The 18,925-nt window shown below is 37.4% G+C and overlaps 2 protein-coding genes and 1 long non-coding RNA gene across 5 annotated transcripts in view; 2 read left to right on the plus strand and 1 right to left on the minus strand.

Moving 5' to 3' along the window:
- The window catches only part of ift122 (intraflagellar transport 122 homolog (Chlamydomonas)), a 26,126-nt gene extending 13,697 nt beyond the window's left edge, over window positions 1-12,429 (minus strand). The window contains exons 1-16 of the mRNA XM_044113273.1: window positions 12,289-12,429; window positions 10,984-11,050; window positions 10,815-10,899; window positions 10,650-10,728; window positions 9,645-9,721; window positions 9,459-9,525; window positions 9,225-9,371; window positions 8,451-8,523; window positions 6,786-6,977; window positions 6,293-6,431; window positions 5,474-5,667; window positions 4,481-4,618; window positions 2,683-2,847; window positions 2,256-2,453; window positions 1,457-1,597; window positions 660-713 (exon numbers count right to left, since the gene is read on the minus strand). Coding sequence (XP_043969208.1) covers window positions 660-713; window positions 1,457-1,597; window positions 2,256-2,453; window positions 2,683-2,847; window positions 4,481-4,618; window positions 5,474-5,667; window positions 6,293-6,431; window positions 6,786-6,977; window positions 8,451-8,523; window positions 9,225-9,371; window positions 9,459-9,525; window positions 9,645-9,721; window positions 10,650-10,728; window positions 10,815-10,899; window positions 10,984-11,050; window positions 12,289-12,329 — 1,857 coding nt within the window. The 5' untranslated portion in view covers window positions 12,330-12,429. The remainder of the gene's footprint in view (window positions 1-659; window positions 714-1,456; window positions 1,598-2,255; window positions 2,454-2,682; window positions 2,848-4,480; window positions 4,619-5,473; window positions 5,668-6,292; window positions 6,432-6,785; window positions 6,978-8,450; window positions 8,524-9,224; window positions 9,372-9,458; window positions 9,526-9,644; window positions 9,722-10,649; window positions 10,729-10,814; window positions 10,900-10,983; window positions 11,051-12,288) is intronic.
- On the plus strand, window positions 12,414-16,513 carry mbd4 (methyl-CpG binding domain protein 4). 3 transcript variants are annotated; one of them, XM_044113286.1, is made up of 8 exons: window positions 12,414-12,543; window positions 12,662-12,886; window positions 13,670-14,388; window positions 15,425-15,490; window positions 15,601-15,735; window positions 15,809-15,958; window positions 16,030-16,133; window positions 16,224-16,513. In XM_044113286.1, exons 2-8 carry the CDS (start codon window positions 12,780-12,782, stop codon window positions 16,296-16,298), a joined length of 1,356 nt encoding a protein of 451 aa, XP_043969221.1. In that variant the 5' UTR covers window positions 12,414-12,543; window positions 12,662-12,779; the 3' UTR covers window positions 16,299-16,513. The 3 variants fall into 3 exon arrangements, with proteins under 3 accessions (XP_043969221.1, XP_043969238.1, XP_043969230.1); XM_044113303.1 differs by having other exon boundaries at window positions 12,445-12,543; window positions 12,749-12,886; XM_044113295.1 differs by having other exon boundaries at window positions 12,474-12,543; window positions 12,691-12,886.
- Window positions 16,514-17,778: 1,265 nt separating this feature from the next.
- Window positions 17,779-18,601, plus strand: LOC122829079. Its single transcript, XR_006370323.1, has 3 exons — window positions 17,779-18,072; window positions 18,161-18,350; window positions 18,508-18,601. It is a non-coding gene; the product is annotated as an uncharacterized LOC122829079 (long non-coding RNA).
- Window positions 18,602-18,925: the final 324 nt, after the last annotated feature.

Consider the following 18,925-nt stretch of genomic DNA (forward strand, 5'->3'; position numbering starts at 1 on the left):
AGAAGCTGGTCAGAATTAATGAGAGGTTGGATAAACTTAATCACAGGACAATGTTGAAACACCTGAGAATGGAGAGGAAATTCCAGCAGGACAGTGACTATAAAAAGAGCTACAAATGAATGATTTGGATCAAGGCACATTTCTGTGTGTTAGAATGGCCTAATCAAAGGCTAGACAATGATTTTGCAGAGAACACGGAAAAGTGAGCTTTATGGACACTCTCCAGCCAATCTGACTGAACTTGAGTTGCTTTCTAAATAAAAATGATTTTCTAATTGCTCAATGCTGATATGATGTAAACAAGAACAGAATTGAATCTGTGACTTCATCAAAATGTGACTCTATAGAATACTGACCCAACCGGGATGGATAAAAATCTCATTCTACTTTTCAGATGTTAATTTAAAAAAAGCATGCATCCTCCTATTTCTAATTCACAATAATGCAATATTGTGCTGGTCTATGACACATTATCCTCAAATAGTACAATGAGGTTTGTGGCCTTACCATGACCAACATGCACAGTCAACACAAATAGGTAACTATACTTTACCTATTTTAATAAGGTAATGTATAATTTAATGAGAAAACAAGACAAAGATGAGAAGGACATTGATGTATGACCTTTTTTTTTCTTTCCTCTGATGAACAGACATTACCTCAATGTTACTGATCAGCTCCAGGTAGCGCAGGTCTCTTATTCTAATAAAGGCCTGAAAATGGAAAAACAGTGTGATTAAATTATGTTTTTTTTATAATCAGATTAATTCTGTTTGCATGACTAGCTTCAGCTTCTTCAAAAGAGAGTAATTAACCTCTTGAGCTACAGACTATTTTCTAAATTCCTCACCTGAAAAACCTTCTGACATTCAGTCTAAAACAGCTCAACAACTTAACTAAACAACTTGGGTTTTATGGAACAAAAAAAATCCTTGGCATTATTTGAAATGAAGCATATCTTCTTATCATTAAGCACTGGCAACAAACAAAAGCTCATGCCAAAAGAAGCAGACTTCAATTTTGCTTTCATTTCAAACAAAACTGTAAATTAAAAACAGAGTATAATAACAATAAGTATAAATGTGGTGATGTGATTTAAGGATATCCTCATATGTTGCCAATTAAGCATAACAAAAATCTCTGTTTTAATGAAACTAAAATATGTGAAATGCTTGGAGATTTATTTATTTTTTTTAATAGTGATGGATGTGTATTTCTAACAAATACAAACCAAAATGAACACGAGAAGCAAGAAATTTAAAACACTGTTCCACTGTTTATTTTGCTCCTTGGAAAAAGTCCAAAGATCTGTTTCCATGTTTCAGAGATAAACTCCATTGAGAAAGGCTGTGCATGAATGTCTGCTATTGTTTATATTTTTTCTGCTGATTCAACTGCATGTAGCAATCTTATGTGTGATAATGACACATTTCTTAAACTGGTGTGTTTGACTCACCTTTTTGGCGGTTTCAAAGTCAAGTCCCTCCAGAGCTTCTGTGGCTAAATCCCTCCAATCACTGTCTGTCACACCGAGACAGGCGATCTGATAAGCTTCCTTAAACATCTTCTTCTCTAGGTATTGGTACATGGGTGCTGACTGGGCAGAGAAAATGTAACGGTCTCAGAGAGTTTTACATTTTTCCATCTTACAAATAACAATCTTCAACTTTTTTATTGATATTTATGTTCTTTTATTGACATTTTATGCTTTAGACCGACAAAAAGACGGCGAAAAGCTTTTTGTCAAGCACAAATAGGTAACTATACATTACCTATTTTAATAAGGTAATGTATAACTTAATGAGAAAACAAGACAAAGATGAGAAGGACATTGATGTATGACTTTTTTTTCTTTCCTTTGATGAACAGACATCAGTGGTAGAGGATTCAAGTGGAATCCTCTACCTTCAAGTGGAAGGTAAATTATAAAGTATTAACTCAGGTGGGCCGAACACCAGAACAGGCCACAATATTCAAGTTCTTAAAGAAAAGTTAAATGAAACTATCATAACTATATATCTTCACCTTATTGGGTTGCTCTAACACACAAAATCTCAATAAGAACATTTTAAGCTTTAGGATGCAATGTGAGAAAATGTGTAAATGCTGCAAAGCAGTGAAATATTTCTTCTAAAACAAATACCCTTCAGGACATTTTGACCACTATCTGAAGGTTGTGCTATAAAACTCTGTTTCACTTCAGGGGAAACTGTCACTACATCTAGATTAAAACAGGCCAACAAAATACAACCCACCTGAGGCACCTCGACAGCAGACATGGAATAGACGTGGAGACAGAATATTCTCGAGCCGTTGTAGCCGACCATAAAGCCCTGCATTTTCTGCTGGTGCACAGGAAAGTTGCTCGCCTTGATGTTCAGGTAGCCGTTCCCAGAGAAGCACAGCATGTCCTCACACTGGGTGTTCCAGGCAACACTGTTAGCATTAGGCTCCTACAGAGAAAATATGACAGGATAAGAGAAAGTCAAGGTGTAGAGGCAACTGAGAAACAAAGAAGAGCCAGAAAGACATACTTCAAAATTAAAGTCTCCCTGCGCTGCTTGCAAAAACTTAACATGCATCCATGTTTGTTTGTTTTTTTCAGACAAGCTGATTTTGCGTAGTCTGTTCAGAAACCTTTCGATTTGCTGTCCTTGAGATGTTTTTTCCGTACTGACAAACCTGAAAAAGTAGTTCTTTGCTTTTGATGTCATAGACGAGGAGGGTGTTACGTTCATCCACCACAGCCAGCTTTTTGCGGGAGGCGCTCATGTCCAGGCAGCGCACTGACAACGACAGCTTCAGCAGCGTTATTGGAAAGGGGTTGTCGATAAATATCTTCAAGATCTACATCACAAAATCAGAACAAAAATAATCTGAGCAGATGAAGTGCTTGCTGTGATTCACAGGGACTTGCAACCTGTGGGCCGGAAGGTCTTTGGGCCTTTCACAATACAGCTCTTAACAACTGCTTATAAGTAATATCTATGTCATAATAGGAATAGCTTTACTAATAAATACAGTTTTAAGTTTTTTATGAAATAATTGTATTAAATGTTGACATGAGAACAACACAAAAGTCTCAATAATGAGTTTTAGAACATTGTTTCTTGTCATTCGGCTGAAAGCTATGTGATTTTGTATTTTACATAATTTTCCACAAATATCAACATCCTATAGAATAAATTTAATTCATTCTCTTTTTTTCTTTATTTCAAAAGCTAAAAATAGTAATAAAAAGGTGCTTTTTAAAAAAATGGCAATATATTTCCTTTATTAGATTTTTTTGAAAAATCACAGGTGGTCTTTTTTTTAAATGTCACATAAAATTTCAGGCTCTAAACGCGTTTTATTTAGCTGGACTGAGGGCAAAAATAACGTTTTGGTGGGTAATAGTTGCAGTGTCCTATGATAGACCAACACAAATGGGTGCAAACTGAGAGAAAAGCAGTTTCAGATTTTTTTTACAAATAAAGATCTGGAAGTGTGTAGTGTTCTGTATTCAATACCCTCTAGTGTGACATCCTTAAATAAAATCAAGTATTTTAGAATTTCCCTTATTAATCACCTACCGTAATTAATAGAAGACGTAAGAAATTTCCTCCCACAAGTTATGGAGAAAACACAACAAACATGTGGAAGACGGTTTTCCAATTAAATGGGATCATAGACCTTCACATAACACTGAAGACCGTTTAACTAAGGTGAAATATGGCAGTAATATTGTCAGAAGGACAAGTAAGCTTATCAAAGTTGATAGGATGCATCATTTTAATTCAATTCCTTTTTATAGCTGCAGATTTACAACAACCATCTTTACATTTTACAAGACAAAACGTTTCAGTTTCTCAAAGAATTGTTAAAATGATCCCGTAAAAGGGTCAGCAAATTACACAGTGTGTAGATCTGTGTCTATGGCAATGCTTACTTAGTAACACTGACTTTTTGCTGTTCCTGACCTAATCTGAATAAACTGAAACTTCAGACCTGCATTCAACTGAGATTCTGTGACAAAAAATGTAAAACAGATGTTCACACATGCTCTCTCTTCAAACTGACTGAGTTTGAGTTATTTTGCAAAGATAAAAAGGCAGAAATTTCAGTTTTTCTAGATGTGTGAAGATGGAATACACATACATCTAAAGACTGCAGCTGCTACAGCACCAAAATGCCTTTCTATGAAGTGTTGCGTGAGGCGTTAAATACAAACTCATAACACATTCATACTTTAATTTATCAAAAAACAATCTTCAAAACTTTTCCTCCTTCATAATTATGGACTACTCTGTGTTCCTCTATCACATAAAATCCCAATAAAAAAACATTGAAGTTTGCCATTGTACCAAAAGCAAAGCTACACAGATATGTTTGCAAGAGATTGTAAATTTAGCATTTCTCCAAATTCCTAGAGAAGTGACATAAGAGAATGGTTACCATTTCAGAGTTCCTGTAGGAGAATACATTGTCTTTAAGTACTCACAGCTCCGTTTTTTAACCCTACAAGTAGACCCTCTTTGCATGGCGGGCCACCAATCACTTTGATGTAGCGAATCATAGATTCCATCACCCATTCTTTTTCCTTGACACCAGCAAAAGACAGGCACTGGAGCCTTTTCTCCTGTGCAGAGCATAACAAGTAATATGAAACCACAATCATATACAGTCCTGACTAAAAGATTCATTATGGCAAAATTGCGGTTTTAGCTCAATCATTTCATGGGCTATTAATCATAGCAAAACAAACTCATATAAGTCCAATAAATTGCAGCATGTTGTTCTTTTAAACACGACAAAGGGTGTTTCAATGTCAGAAAGCAATTTTACAAAGATAAACAATGATATAATCTGCCAGAAGCATGCACAGCACATATATAAGGAATAAGATCTGTCTGGGGCATGAAACACAAGCAGGCCCGATAGAGAGATCTAAAGCACCCCTGTCACACAAAGACAAATTTAAAAGGAAATAACCTCAGCGCTGTTTCTCAGCCCCACCAGACGCTGTCAAACACAGACGAAAAACAGAGGAACCCCCCAAAACAAAATAGATAACCCTTCCAATCCATTCAAACTGTCTTTCTTTATCCATCCAGTTTGAAGAGGGTTGCAAAAGGGGGAGAGGCGCGGGGAGTAGGCTGCCCATGTAGATGGGAACACAAGTACAGCTGGGGTCTCGTGCGAGCTCGGCAGAAACATGTGGAGAAGCAGCGATTCAATTCCTGGGTTGCGTAGGTTTGGAGTAAATGGTTTAACACTAATTCATTCTGACTTCATCATCTTAATGGCGTCCTAATGTTTCTACAGCTACAAGGGTCAAAAGGATTTAGCAGAGAAACTAAAGAAGGAAACGTTTCATTATGAAAGAAGCCAAATACAAAACAGGTGGGTCAAAAGCAAGTTTAATAAAATTATTTGATGGGTTCTGCTGAGTTTTTAATGAATTCGAGAAAAAAAAAAAAAGATGACTCCAGACCTGACAGAGAATGACGTGCTGGGAGCAGACCACCAGCAGGTTGCACTCAAACTTTTTGCAGATTTTGTCAGTAATGCGGTATTCCATGGTGGATAAGTCGTCCGTGCAAATGTTGATCTTCTCTGGTAGCTGAATGGCCAGGCGGTTTCTGTAGATTGCAATTTTCTTTACCAACTCATGGCACTTGATTCTCACTAGGAAACATAAGAACATAAGTAGAGAAAAATGTCAAAAGATAATATAGAAATTGCTTATAAGACAAAAAAATATATATGTTTTCTTTTAAGAAAATGTAAAAAAAAAACAGAACCACAATCTTAAAAAAACAAACAACAGGGTTCCTATAAGCTTTCTAGACTCTGATTTTGAGAATTTTGTCCTTTATAAACAGAAAATGTAATTAGACTTCTTGTTACACTTTACAGGTTCAAATATGGCTCCTCCTACCCTGGAGGAAGATTGATGGATGGGAAAGTCTGGAAAAACAAATGTTTTTTTCATTTTTAAGACTTAGAAATCTTTAAAAAAAAACTTAAAAATCTGATTCGGAACTTTTCCAGACTGTGGGAACCCAGCCAGACTTAAGAAAAGTCTTGTGATGGTAATTACTTTCAGTTCAATTCAAAACTATTTTATTCAAATGGAATGGCAATAATTTCCGAAGAACGTTTAGTAATGTAGTGAAAGTGTAATCTCATCTCTACACAACTGATTCAGGTCAATGTGACGCTAAAAGACACCCAACCCATTATTTGCTAAAGCATCATAACATCCCTTTAGTCACAAACTAAGCTGCATGATGCAGGTGCAAAGTTTTACGGTTTTGTTCAGTGATGAGGTCCTGCACGATGACATTGGTCATGTTGTCTCTATAGGCGTAGAGGTCTTTGTAGAGGCCGTGAACTGTGGTGAAGTTAAGCTGGTAGCAATAGATGGTCCCATCCTGGCAGCCACACACCTAGATAAGAGACAACAATGTAGCAGTACATCCTATTAACACCTCTAAGAAAAGACTGAGGGAGTGGGAAAATGTTCCTGTTGTTAAAGCCTCTATACTGCCGAGCTGCGAGAATCTGCCAGGAACCAATTCTCTCCTGTGTGCCTCATCACTTTCAGTTAAATATAGTGAGAGGAAAAGCTGTAAAAGAGTGACTGTAAAATGAAATAGCTTGTGTATCTGTGTAGTTAAAAACTGTATCATCACAACTGGCAAAAAAAATGTATCGCTTTCTCTGCGACATGCATTCCTACTCAGGGGCACGGAAAGGTGAGGTTTTGTTGAGAAATATGGAACAATGTGACATGGACCCACCACGTAGTTGGAGTCGGGCTTAACTCGGCATGTCCACACCCATGCTTTATGATCTCCAATGGTTCCTAACCGCACGCCATCTTTAGTATAGAGGGACACCTGTTTGTCAGAGCCACCCATCACAATGTACTCGCCCTTGGAGAAGTAGCTGATGCAACATGGGTCGTAGTTTAGAGTTCTCTCTTTTAAAACCTGAGGACGACAAAGAGAGAAGAGCACATTAAAAACCGGAATAAAACAAGCATGTCTTGTATTTATTGCTCAGGGGCCTGAGCCAGCACTTCCTACTGTCTGGGCCGGCACACTTCAAAGTCCTCACTACATTCAACTATCCCTTTGAATCTGATGAAAAGAAAGACAAAAAAAAAAAAGAAAAAGAGAGCGTTTGTGGTTAAAAAGCCTCTATTGTATTAGAGTTCAAAGTCCATTTGTGCAGCATCATATCAGGTCTCTCCATTCTATCCATCTGTTTTTTCTCACCGAGCGGAAAAAGGGGGACTCCCTGACAACTGCTGCTTATTTTCTTTCTTTGTGAGCGATCCCTGGTGTTGTAATCAAAACAGAATGTTCATTTCAACTGATAAATAGGGAGATGACAATGGAAAAAGCCTCAGATATACCAGAGAGAAATGAACAGTTTAGATTTGTCTATAATTACAACATTGCCCACAGGGAATTGAAGAGGAAGCAGTGATTATGAGTAGGCCAATAAAGCATAGCAGGATCAGCCCCGATTTCCTCAATTTTGGGAGACTGATGACTGTCCTCTTTTTGCCCTGCTGTGAGACAGGTTTGACTGACCACCATACACACCCACCAGGTCATATCTACACGTTTTCAGTTAACAATAATCACCTCACTGTTGCCAACTCAATGTGGTGCAACTGCTATATCTAGCAACATTTCAGACAAAAGGAATTATTGGCCAAAATCGGAATCGGAAAGCCAGGCTTTTTAAACAGTGATAAAATGCAATCGGCCAGAAAACTGCAATCGGTGCACCCCTACTGGGGTTACACCTACAATATTTTAAAAAGTCAACTGTTATTTCTGATAAGTTACAGACTACCTGGTGTCCTGTAAAGACTGAATATTAAATCCATTTGAATTTATAGTATGTACAGATGCATCTAAATTTATTGGATTTTATAGAAAAATGGACTTAGTTCACTCATTAACTTCCAAAACTGAAACTAAGATTAGATACTGAGGGATTTTAAGTATATATTTTTGTTACTATTGATTATAATGGTTTACAGCCAAATACAGTATGTCAGACTATTAAGAAATTCCATTAAACCATAAAAATCCTCTGCAGTGAGGATGAGCCTCAAAATGTCACTCCTAATTAAGTTGGCTGTAGCCAAGCATCTTCATGTAAAGTTGAATAAAATAAATGTACACAAGATGTACAATCAAAAATAACCAGAGCTTTGAGAGGACTGTGAAGCAAACCCCTTCAAGAGTTTGGCTGAAAACATGTTGCATTCATTCTGCTGTCAATATTCATGCTGATTAAAATGACTTCACTATATGTAGTTACTAGTGTTGGCATTATTTGATACGGCACATATATTTCAATATTTTAAAATTTAAGCCGGAAATATGAGGTATTAAGCTGTATTCGGGAAGAGAATATTTATAGCAACAATTACTGATGTTCACCTGTTTCCCACTGAGCTGGTAGAAGGAGAGTTTCTGACCCCAGTCTGCCACAGCCAGTGTGTCGTGCTCATCCCTGTGAAGCAAAAACAGCTTAGCCATTGGTGCTGATAAGTATAGCCTTTTGAGCTGATAGCAGCTTTGGTTGGTTAAGTAATGACAACACTGAAAACCACAAAGGCCAATTTTCATTTTAAAGGTTTCCCCTGTAAGTGACAAGCAGGCAACAGGAAGCTTTGTTGTTATGTTGCTATGTTTCATGTTAATTGTCCTATACTTACAAAGAAATATATGACATGGTAAGCGGATGTACCTATTCATCCTGTCAAATGTGTCACTAAATCCCTTACAGCTTAAAACACAACTTCTTCCCAGAAACACTTCATGCAAATTTTTTAACAAACTATTATACTCTATGGATTGTTTCACTGATGATACATCTGTTGCATTTCATCGCTGACACTTAAAACTAACTTTGCACATTATTTTTTTATTGCTTTATTTTTCTCCAAAGAACCCAGTCAGAGAAGGGCTCCTGGTTTTGGCAAGAGGGAGAATCAGAGAACTGAGACACTTCCAAATAAGCATCATAATCTACCCTCACAGTCCAACCACTCTAATGTCAACTACTGCCACCTGCTGGCCTCGTTAAAATACGCAATTTACAATCAATAAATCCCCAGTGCTAACAACATGGACAACACAGGATGGATGAAATAAAAAAAAGAATCAACATTTCTCATGGATGTTATGATGCAGTAACTAAGAATCACTAACCTGGATGGATTCCACGCTATTGACCAGATTGGGGATAAAGATCCTCCTGGACGCTCTATCTTGACCTTCTCCTCTCCATTCTTGTTCCGTATGCTCACCACACCATTCATCATGCCAAGGGCGAGGTACTGCCCATCGTTTGTCCACCTGAAGTTTAAATAAACTCTAGTTGAAGCATTAATGTTTTTCATGAAAAGATAAAAAGTGTTTCATGACAGTTGAGAAACAACTTACCCACAGCATGTTATTCTGCTACTCACTTTATTCTTGTTTACAGATTTTTGTTCAGGGGACCACAGGCCTAAAAAATATGAACAGATAATGCTCTCTTTGTGATTCTTCTGAAGATATCACAAAGAAGAATGACTTCTAATCAACCAATCAATCGCATGCATAATATGTGATTGACTGGACACTCACCAAAGTCACCAGATGAGCAGGAAGCAAGTTGGTGAGTGATTGGGTTGTAGGCAACACATTGGATTGCATCGTTGTGGCTGCAAATAAGGTCAATAAAAAAAGAAAGGTGAATGGAATGAAAGCACAGTGTACACTAGGATGTAAAAGTAGACAATCAAGTCTTATTCGAAAAGAAATGTTCTTCATGAGGGATATGTATGATTCATGCCAGGAAGAGAAACATATTTCCATATTAACAGACAATTATTTCTTGCATTTTATTTTGATAACACAACAGTTTTCAATTTTAAATGAGTGAACAGAAACTTGATTCATTCTAGGTTATAACGAGGGATGGGAACTGCTAAAACAGAAAATTCAGCAGGGTTCGAGTAGTTTTCAGTAAAATTGAAATATGGCTTTGGCAAACATTTCTGAATTTTATGGCTTGATTGTGGGAAGAGAAAACATTATTCCAAGGTCCTCTCAAGGCCATGTAGCTACACTTTATCCCTTGGGATGATGGCCATTCATTTAGCGCCACCTGTGGGCTCAAATGTGCAATGGACAGAGATTTTCAACCTTCGGGCCTGTCTAAGGATTTTGTATACTTTCGCATTTTTACAGAACCTTATAAAATAATTTCTATCCTGTTGGTTAACCTGGATTTTATCTGGGAATATCAGAGTGAAGTGAATGCAAATGCACAACAAATTTTGCAGATTAAGAATTTCGTCAGCTTGTCCAAATCCATATAAAAGCAGTGTTATTTGTGTTTGCAATCTGACAAAATGAGATAGCAGTCATTAGTCTGTTGCTAAATATCCTAGTTTTGCTTTGAAAGATAATACTTAGGTCTTTGGAACATGATCTGTGAATTGTTGGTGCGGAAACAAAGTGCCGATTCGAAGAGATATTTGTTGGCTTTGTTAAGTCATTAACCCCTACACAACAACATTAAAGACATAAAAATAATGCAAATACTCTTGAAAAGTAAGAACTTATTAGAATAATAAAAATGCTTACGTGTATCTTAAAATACCCTCCAGTTTAGAAGTCCAAATGATAATGCTTTTGTCTGCAGAGCCTGAGGCAAACCTCTTACCTGCACAAAAACATTGTTCCTAATGAGATGAAGGCGAATAAGATACAGAAAGTCCTAAGCATTCAAACAGAAAACCAGCTCAGTACCATCCCTGGCATAGGCTACACAGTACACTGTATCACTGTGTCCTTTTAAAGGCTGAATAATAGTCCCATCTTTGGCATCGCAGACCTGGAAACAGAAACCATAATTTGTTACAGCTATGCATTCTGCAGAGATGTCCCTCGCAAGGAAAAGATAAAAGGTGAGCCTTACCAGCACACGTTGCCCTGCAGCCATTATAATTTGGCTGCCATCTGGCTTGAAGGCGAGGTCATAAACACTGAGGTAGAGAAAATTGTTTGAAATGTTTGTTTTCACAAGATCGATTGGTCGATTAGCAACAATGTGCAGAGTCATTTATCAGTAAAAATCACATATTGCAATTGTAATGTTGAGAGTGACCCCTAAAAGCCCTTAAGAATGTTGTTTTATAAGTGTATTTCTCTTATTTTTATCTTGTGCATACAAAGAAGCAACATCAATGTAAACAAAGCTGATAACACACAGCCCTGCAGAGAGATTAAAATTTGTATACATCCAGAGAAAAAGCAGGATGTATAACAGCCATAGGGGAGGGTAGAAACAAATAGTTTACTCCCCTCCCATGAGCAACTTTTCTAATGATTGGGTGATTAGAAAAAAAAAGTATTTTAAAGAAAATGCTCCCATGATTAAAAAAAAAGAAAAAGAAAAACGAGTCTGCAATAACTTAGAACTCTAACTGAGCACGTTTGCATACCTGGCAGTATTATAGTTATTTTAGTTGTGTGACATATTTTTCAACTTCCAGTTTAAGAACATGTAATGTTTCATTTTAAAATATTGTAGACCATATGGAATGACATGCAACACTGTAGAGCTATATAAAACGACAGAAAATGTTGTGATAACATTAAAGTCTGTATTGTATAAAGTTCCTAAGCAAACTGTATGCAAAAACGTGTAGGTAAAAGATAGATGTAAATGTAAAGTAGGGTTTCCTAAGTCTAAATAAATTGTTAATACGTGGACTGTATTAAATTTTACAAATCACGGCATCAACAATGTGAAAAGAATTGTGAGTTTCAAGGCTAGAAATTGTTTAAAAAAAACGGAAAGAAGGGACAAACGCTTTTAAAAGTCAGAGAATGAAAACGTTCTCTAGTGTAGTTGCAGTGGTAATTAACCAGTGGCCACGTTTTTGGGAAAATATTAAATGCAAAGAAAACGCTTTGACAAAGAAAACATTTCAGTGAGATAGTTGCGAAGAAACAAGACTACAGAATCTAGCTACATCTGTGGCAATAAATAGAGACTTCTAGCAAACCTAACAGCGGCAAACTAGACGTTTTCATGCATATTCTTAGACGTATATTATATGTCCATCATCTGCCTTCGATAAATAGGTAGATGCTAAAGTACGTTAGCTCCCTTCTACTAGTTTACATAGCAACCACCGTTGCTATCCAGCTAGCGTTACATCCTAGTTTCAGACCATGGTAAAAAAATAAAATAAAATACAAGGTTAGAGTCTCTTACCGATCACGAACCGTCTCTTTCCATTTTTCAATTGGCCTCATTTTCAGCTATTAACCATAAAAAAGACGACCTAATTTTATTTTAAATCAACAAGTTATTGCAGTTCGGGTTTTCCGTTGTCAAGCTCTGCTCGGACTGCGCACGCTCAGAACTGCTTCCGAGTTGCTGCACATGCTCAGTTCCGCTCCACTGTTGACAGAACAAAACTTGGTTTGGACCGCTCTGCACCATAGCAAAATAAATTAGATGAATTCGGTAGGTGCAATTCGCTAATTTGATTGTGATTTACTCTCTTCGTTTGCTTTTGCATAAAAACAATGGAACAAAATGGCGCTTTTTCTGTGTTGCACAATGGATCTTTTTTTATATACAGCGTGTGACTGTGTCTGCTGTCATTTTGAGAGGACAGTGTGAAAACTGGTCTGAGCTGCGTCCTTGATTCTGAGATTCCTCTCACCAGCGGTGAAAATGAGCTGGAAATCAGCCTAGACATGGATGCCCAGAGTAACATGGAAGCACTACCACATGGATGGATTAGAGAAGTGAGGCAGAGAAAAGCTGGCAAGACTGCTGGAAAACTGGACGTGTACATAATAAGGTGATTCGAAGTTTTTTTCGCAAGGCACTTCACATATCAAAAAGTTAATCAAAATGAAATGGACAAGAAAATGGGAATATAGGCCTGGTGAACGTCGTACTTTGGTGTAGAAACGCTTTGAATGTAAACAAAGCAAAGGAGATGATTGTGGATTTAGCAGAAACAGGGTTAGGTCAAACGGTATTTGGTGGTGAATGAGTATAAATATCTAAGTTTTCACCTGGACAACAGACTGGACTGGAGACTTAACAGTTAAGTCGTCTACAAGAAGGGACAGTAGAGTAGACTTTACATCTCAAAGAAGTTTAGGTCATTCTATGTGTACTGCCAGAAGCTACATATCTTCTATAAGTTTGTTGTTGAGAGTGTCTCTTCTGTCATCATCTGTTGGGACAGCAGAACCAGGAACCTAAAAACGTTAAAGATGGTTAAAGACGTCTGGTTCTGGGATCTGCTGTGGAATCTCTGGAGATTATCATAGAAAGATTCTTCATAAAATGAACAACATTAAGGACAACCCTGAGTATTCTCTTCATCAGACTGACACAACATTGTCAGTCAGAGACGTCCTCAGATCCACTGTAATACAGAACACTGCAAGAGATTCTTTCTTCCCACAGCCAGTTACAGAAATATTTCATTTTCTTTTGAAATAATAACAAAGAACTTTTGAAGTAAAATTAATTAAACGGTGTCCAGCAGACAGTTACTGAAGGAGGCTAAACTTAATTTATTTACATGCACATGACTTAAATCAATGACTAATCTATTTTTTTGTTTCAGTCCCAGTGGACAGAGGTTCCGGTCTAAGTCGTCCTTGCATGATTATCTGTTGAAAAATGGAGGCGAGAACCTGGACATAAACCTGTTTGATTTCACCTCATCCAAATCTAAATCCACCAGCTCTGAAACAGATCATTCCAAAGAAACACAAGAGAAATGGACAAAAAAGCAAGCAAATGGACTACAGGATAAAATAGGTGGAAAAGTGAAATCTGCCGGACATAAATCTAAAAACAGCTCTTCCTCTACCAGATGTAAAGTCAGCAAGAGCAAGGCAAAGCCTTCTGTTGAGGATATTAGAAGTAATATTTTGCAAGAGGACATAGCTGAGGAGGCTGAGCAGATTAGCTCACAAGCTACATCTTCATCAGACTTGGCGGATGATGATGATACACACAAGAGCCCCCGCAGGGTGGGAATGCTGAGGGAGAAAATTCTGAGACTAGCTCCTTCCAGTGATCAACAAAACACTTTCCTTCCAGCTAACAGGAATCAACCGGCAAACACGCCGCCTTCAGTATCGACTCTAAGTGTTGAAGCTGCCACTGAGAGCGAGAATGAAAGTGAGAATGTGGCAAATACAGATGTTGCACAGCCTCACAGCAAAGGTGACAAGTCTAATTCAGAGGTAGTGGATAATGCTGACAGTCACAGAGAGGAGGAGGTGTTACCTGACAACAGTGGTGGAAGCTGTACACCAGTTAGAGATTCCTATAATAGTAAGTAGGAGCTACATGGTCTGACAGCGAAGAAAAGTTTGTAATCAAGACTTTTATTTCATTTAGTTTTAAGCTAAGTTCATGTGCTACAACCACAATTTTTTTTCAATCATATTTTCTAAGTATATTCAGCTTGTGCATTCTCCAGCTACAATTGCATGTTAGAGAGGTATAATAAAATAACTGACATATTAGTAATTTGATGGCACTTCATGAAGAAAATAATTTCATTCATTTACATGACTTATTTTGATATATGACTTCCTTTTCTGATATCATACAGTGCAGCAAAAACAAGAGCTCTGTCGGGTTAAAATATGAGTTAAAGGAGTATAGTCAACCATTTATAGTGCATTACAAAAGTATTCATTTTTTGAACTGCAGTGCATTTTATTGGGATTTTGTGTGAGACAAAATCCCAATAAAATGGGATTTACACGTTGCACAAAGTAACGTGTAATTGCATAGTGAAAGCAAAGTGATGCATGATTGGTGGTAGAATCACAGCATGGGAAGGTTTTTCTTAAGTAGGAACACAGTAGCTGGTTAGAGTTGACTGAAGGATTGGTGGAGCTAAACAGCAGAAAACTGAAAACAAATGCATTCCACAGTTTCCAAATTTTACTCCACAGCTGTGCCCTACTTTGTGTTGGTCTAACTCTAAGACAAATAATGGCTATAAAATATATTGAAGGATGTGATTAAAAAAATTCAGGCTGTGTGAATACTTTTGCAAGGCCTTGTATCTCATTTGCTGTTTAACGGAAGCCCAACCATTACTTTAAATAATACTAATTACAAGGTCAAACACAAGTGTGCTTTGTCACAGCAAATTAGTTAAATTCGTTAATGGGGTGTGTACACTCTGCGTTTCTGTCAAGTTTATTTTAAAATTCCGAATTTTAGTAATGTTTTTATGACAACTTAATTCTAGTCTGTGAAAGCCCTAAAAATTCTATTTGCGTTCATTAAAATTTAAAGGATATTAAAATGACAAACATTATGACCTATTTAACACTTTCCTGTGTTCTCATAGAACCCAAGAATTTGGAGAGCAGGCGGAAAACAAGTCCTTATTTCAGTCGGAAACATCTCAAAGATGGTAATGTTTATGGAGTTAATTTGTGCACAATTGTTGGTAGGCTTTACTCTTCCTAATATCTGAGATATTGTTTGGGTTTTTAGAGAACTGTTCTCTGTGTTTGTGCTCAGGTCTCAGCCCACCCAGGAGGAAATCTCTCAGAAAATGGACACCTCCCAGATCTCCCTTCAACCTCATACAGGAAACCCTTTTCCATGACCCCTGGAAGCTCCTGGTGGCCACTATTTTTCTGAATAAGACAAGTGGTAAAGTCCCACATTTGTGCAGCCTGAATCAATCTGCAGGAAAAAATGGAATTTCACTAGTTCTTTGTTACAGGGAAAATGGCCATTCCAGTACTTTGGGTGTTCTTTGAGCGCTACCCGACTGCAGAGGAGACGCGGGAGGCCGACTGGAAGCCCATGTCTGAACTCATGAAGCCACTTGGCCTCTATGAGCTTCGAGCCAAAACAATCATCCGCTTCTCCGGTGAGGATATTAGACTTCTGCTGGATAACTTTTGTCTAGGTAGAAAACTAACTGTGTTTTCTCCTGATTAGATGAGTTTTTAAATAAACAGTGGCGTTACCCTATTGAGTTGCATGGTATTGGCAAGTATGGGAACGACTCTTACAGAATCTTCTGTGTTGATGAGTGGAGACAGGTGAATGATCTCAACTCCCTAGCTATTTTAAATTATTTTTAAGTCACAATTAAGCTAATCAGACAGATTAACTGTATTTTTCTGTTATAGGTGACTCCTGAGGATCACAAGTTAAATAAATACCATGCCTGGCTGTGGGAGAACCATAAAACATTGGGAATCTGAAGAATGATCAACCTTAAGAAAGACTTTATCTTCAAGCAAGAAAATCTTCTAGGCTACATAATGACAGACGTCATCTAACCTTACAACAGATCAAAACAATGCACTTGCACTTTTAAATCCCATAAGTCCCATACAAATTATGCAGCAAAGTTTCAAATGTTTGCCCTTTAAAAAGTTTTATTCCTTGTTCAATAAAAGAGTTTTAGTCATTTTAACAGCTGAAAGGATTCTCTTCCTTTTTTTTTTTTTTTTGCTGAAATGTAGCTCACGCCTGAAAATGTTCTGTGTTTATCTGGTTATTTTGTTGCCACATGCTAATAATCTTTCTCTTTTGTGTCTGCTGATGCTTGGCCACTCAGTCAGTGTTGCAGCTTTGTTTTATTAGAGAGGTGGGAAACCTAATTCCCAAGGAAACAGTTGCAAAAGCAAAACTGACTGAATGCTCTGATTCATCTGGGTTTAGTGTTCAACTGGTGCCTTTACATATAAATGCAAAACTCAGACTTTTAGGTATAAGACAAATGTCCTTTTTAGTCTAAAAAGAACATTTGCTTTAAAAGATTTATTATTTTAAGCTTTAGGAGTTTGGGCTGCTTTGGCACATAAAGTCTGGACTCAGGAGTTCCAGCAGAAAAGAGCAAGACCTAAAGATGAGACTACGTAAGAAAACATTGTTTCATTTATTTGCTCAGTTTTGTTTTTTGTTTTTTTTACAGGACTGGTGAAAAGTTTATCTCTACTTTAACATTTGCATATTATATTTACTCTGGCGTCATAAATTTGCCTTTATTTTTCTTTTCAGAATGGAAGGCTTAGGTAATAAGCAATTGACATTTTTCATCAAAACTCGGACACTCAAATTTTATTAAAGGATTTCATGTTTGCATATAGACATACAACCCAATGTTTGGTTAAATGTTCCAAGCAGGATGCAGAGGTGATTTGTCTCACAAGGTGAGAAGTCACCTTGGGTGAGAAATCGTGACTAGAGATTATTGTAATGGCAAGGATTATCTAAATTAGTTAATTTCATGCCACAAAACCACATTTTATGCATAGTGTAGAAAGTTTCAAACGGTCAAGGATGGGCAAACTACTAGAATTTTATTTTGACTTTTTTAAATTGTTTGATTTGTTTCCCTCCCGAAGGATTACAAGTTCAAATAAATCATTAAAGCTGCCAAATGTAATTATCATGGGGATTATTACATACATTTCTGTGTTTTTCTTTTTTCTCTCTTTCTCACTATTCTAGCACCTATCTCTATACTCACACCCATTTATGTTTCTCAAGACACTCCTAGCTTTTACATTACCAATTCTCCCGGACCATGGTATTGTGCTAAAGAGCAGTCAGGTGAGGTGATTACCTGGTGTCGACCTAATGTGCGGTGGCAGTACTTGCATTAATAAATAATTAGACGCAATAAATGCAAGTAAACATAAAAGCACAAATGTATAAATCCGATTCGCAGAATATTCCGAGGTTGGATCCTTTGCACCCACCTTTAGTCCTTAAACGCACCGTCAGCCTTCAAACGTGCGCTGTTCACCATCATAACCACCAGAGGGCGCTGATCATGCAAAGAGAAGAGCATTTCAGGTGGAAAGAATGAGTCCTGAGATAAACCCAGGCATTTGGCCTGGTTTTACTGTAAAATAAATAAATAAATAAGACAAAATCATGGTCACTGAGTTGAAGTTGTTGTGTCAGGTATCATCAGGTGTGGAGGAAACCGTTTTATGGATCCATCAGTGAAAAAGAAGAGTACAGGTAAATAACTTCAGCTCTACATTCTAAATTATCCTCTGACAAAGCCTCACCTTTGCACAGGTTATTAATATGTGGTTTATTTTGCCAGAAAGGAAATACGAGAGCAGCTGAAGAGGCAGATGGAGGAGAAGTCCGTGGAACTGAAGCTGCAGCTGGCTAGTAAAATAAAAGAAGCAGAGCATCTCATAGCGGTGGAACGCCTCGCCCTATCTAGTGAGAGACAGCAGCGAATTCAGCACACCAAAGCAATGACAGTCTACAGAGATGAGAACAAGAGGGTACGGTCCCAATCATGCATTATGCATCCATTACCAATCCCTCTGTGTACTGAAATATGCTGAAAATGCTTCCTGGAGCACGCTTTGAGGTTACAGTAAAATGTCTTGTTTTGTTTTTTTCCTCTCTTTTTCTCAGTTGTACTTGTTTTGTGTGCAGCTAATGGAGCAGAGCAGGAGGGACAGAGCACTAACACATTCCCAGGAGGCCCTGAAGGAGAGAGAGCTGCTGCGCCTTAACCCCATTAACTGGAGTGGAGCACTGACATGACTCCAAGTAGCCAAAACCTGCAATTCAGCCACTGAGGGTTTCATTTCAAACCCTCAGTTTGAAATTTAAAAAAAAAAGTGATGGAAAACAGAAAGCATATTATGTGAAGGGGAATAAACATAAAATAGGGGATTAGTGTTTTGTTTTTTCTTAGAAATATAAATATGGGAAAAAAAATGTCTTGAGATCTAATGTAGCTTAGCTTATTAAAACTCAAAATTGTGTTTCTGGAATGTTCCAAAATAACATCAAACCATTTAAAAAAAAATAAAAATTTAAATAAAAAGGTATATACATGTCTAGTATG

Source organism: Gambusia affinis, linkage group LG01 (assembly GCF_019740435.1).
Source record: "Gambusia affinis linkage group LG01, SWU_Gaff_1.0, whole genome shotgun sequence".
NCBI classification, from domain to species: Eukaryota; Metazoa; Chordata; class Actinopteri; order Cyprinodontiformes; family Poeciliidae; genus Gambusia; species Gambusia affinis.

Bases quoted from the DNA above. Each gene is read 5' to 3' on its own strand.
- mbd4 (XM_044113286.1), top strand. From the start codon at position 12,780: ATGGATGCCCAGAGTAACATGGAAGCACTACCACATGGATGGATTAGA. The intron at 12,887-13,669 runs GTGATTCGAAGT...TTTTTGTTTCAG, and splicing joins CTGGACGTGTACATAATAAG to TCCCAGTGGACAGAGGTTCC. The intron at 15,736-15,808 runs GTAAAGTCCCAC...TCTTTGTTACAG, and splicing joins TTTTCTGAATAAGACAAGTG to GGAAAATGGCCATTCCAGTA.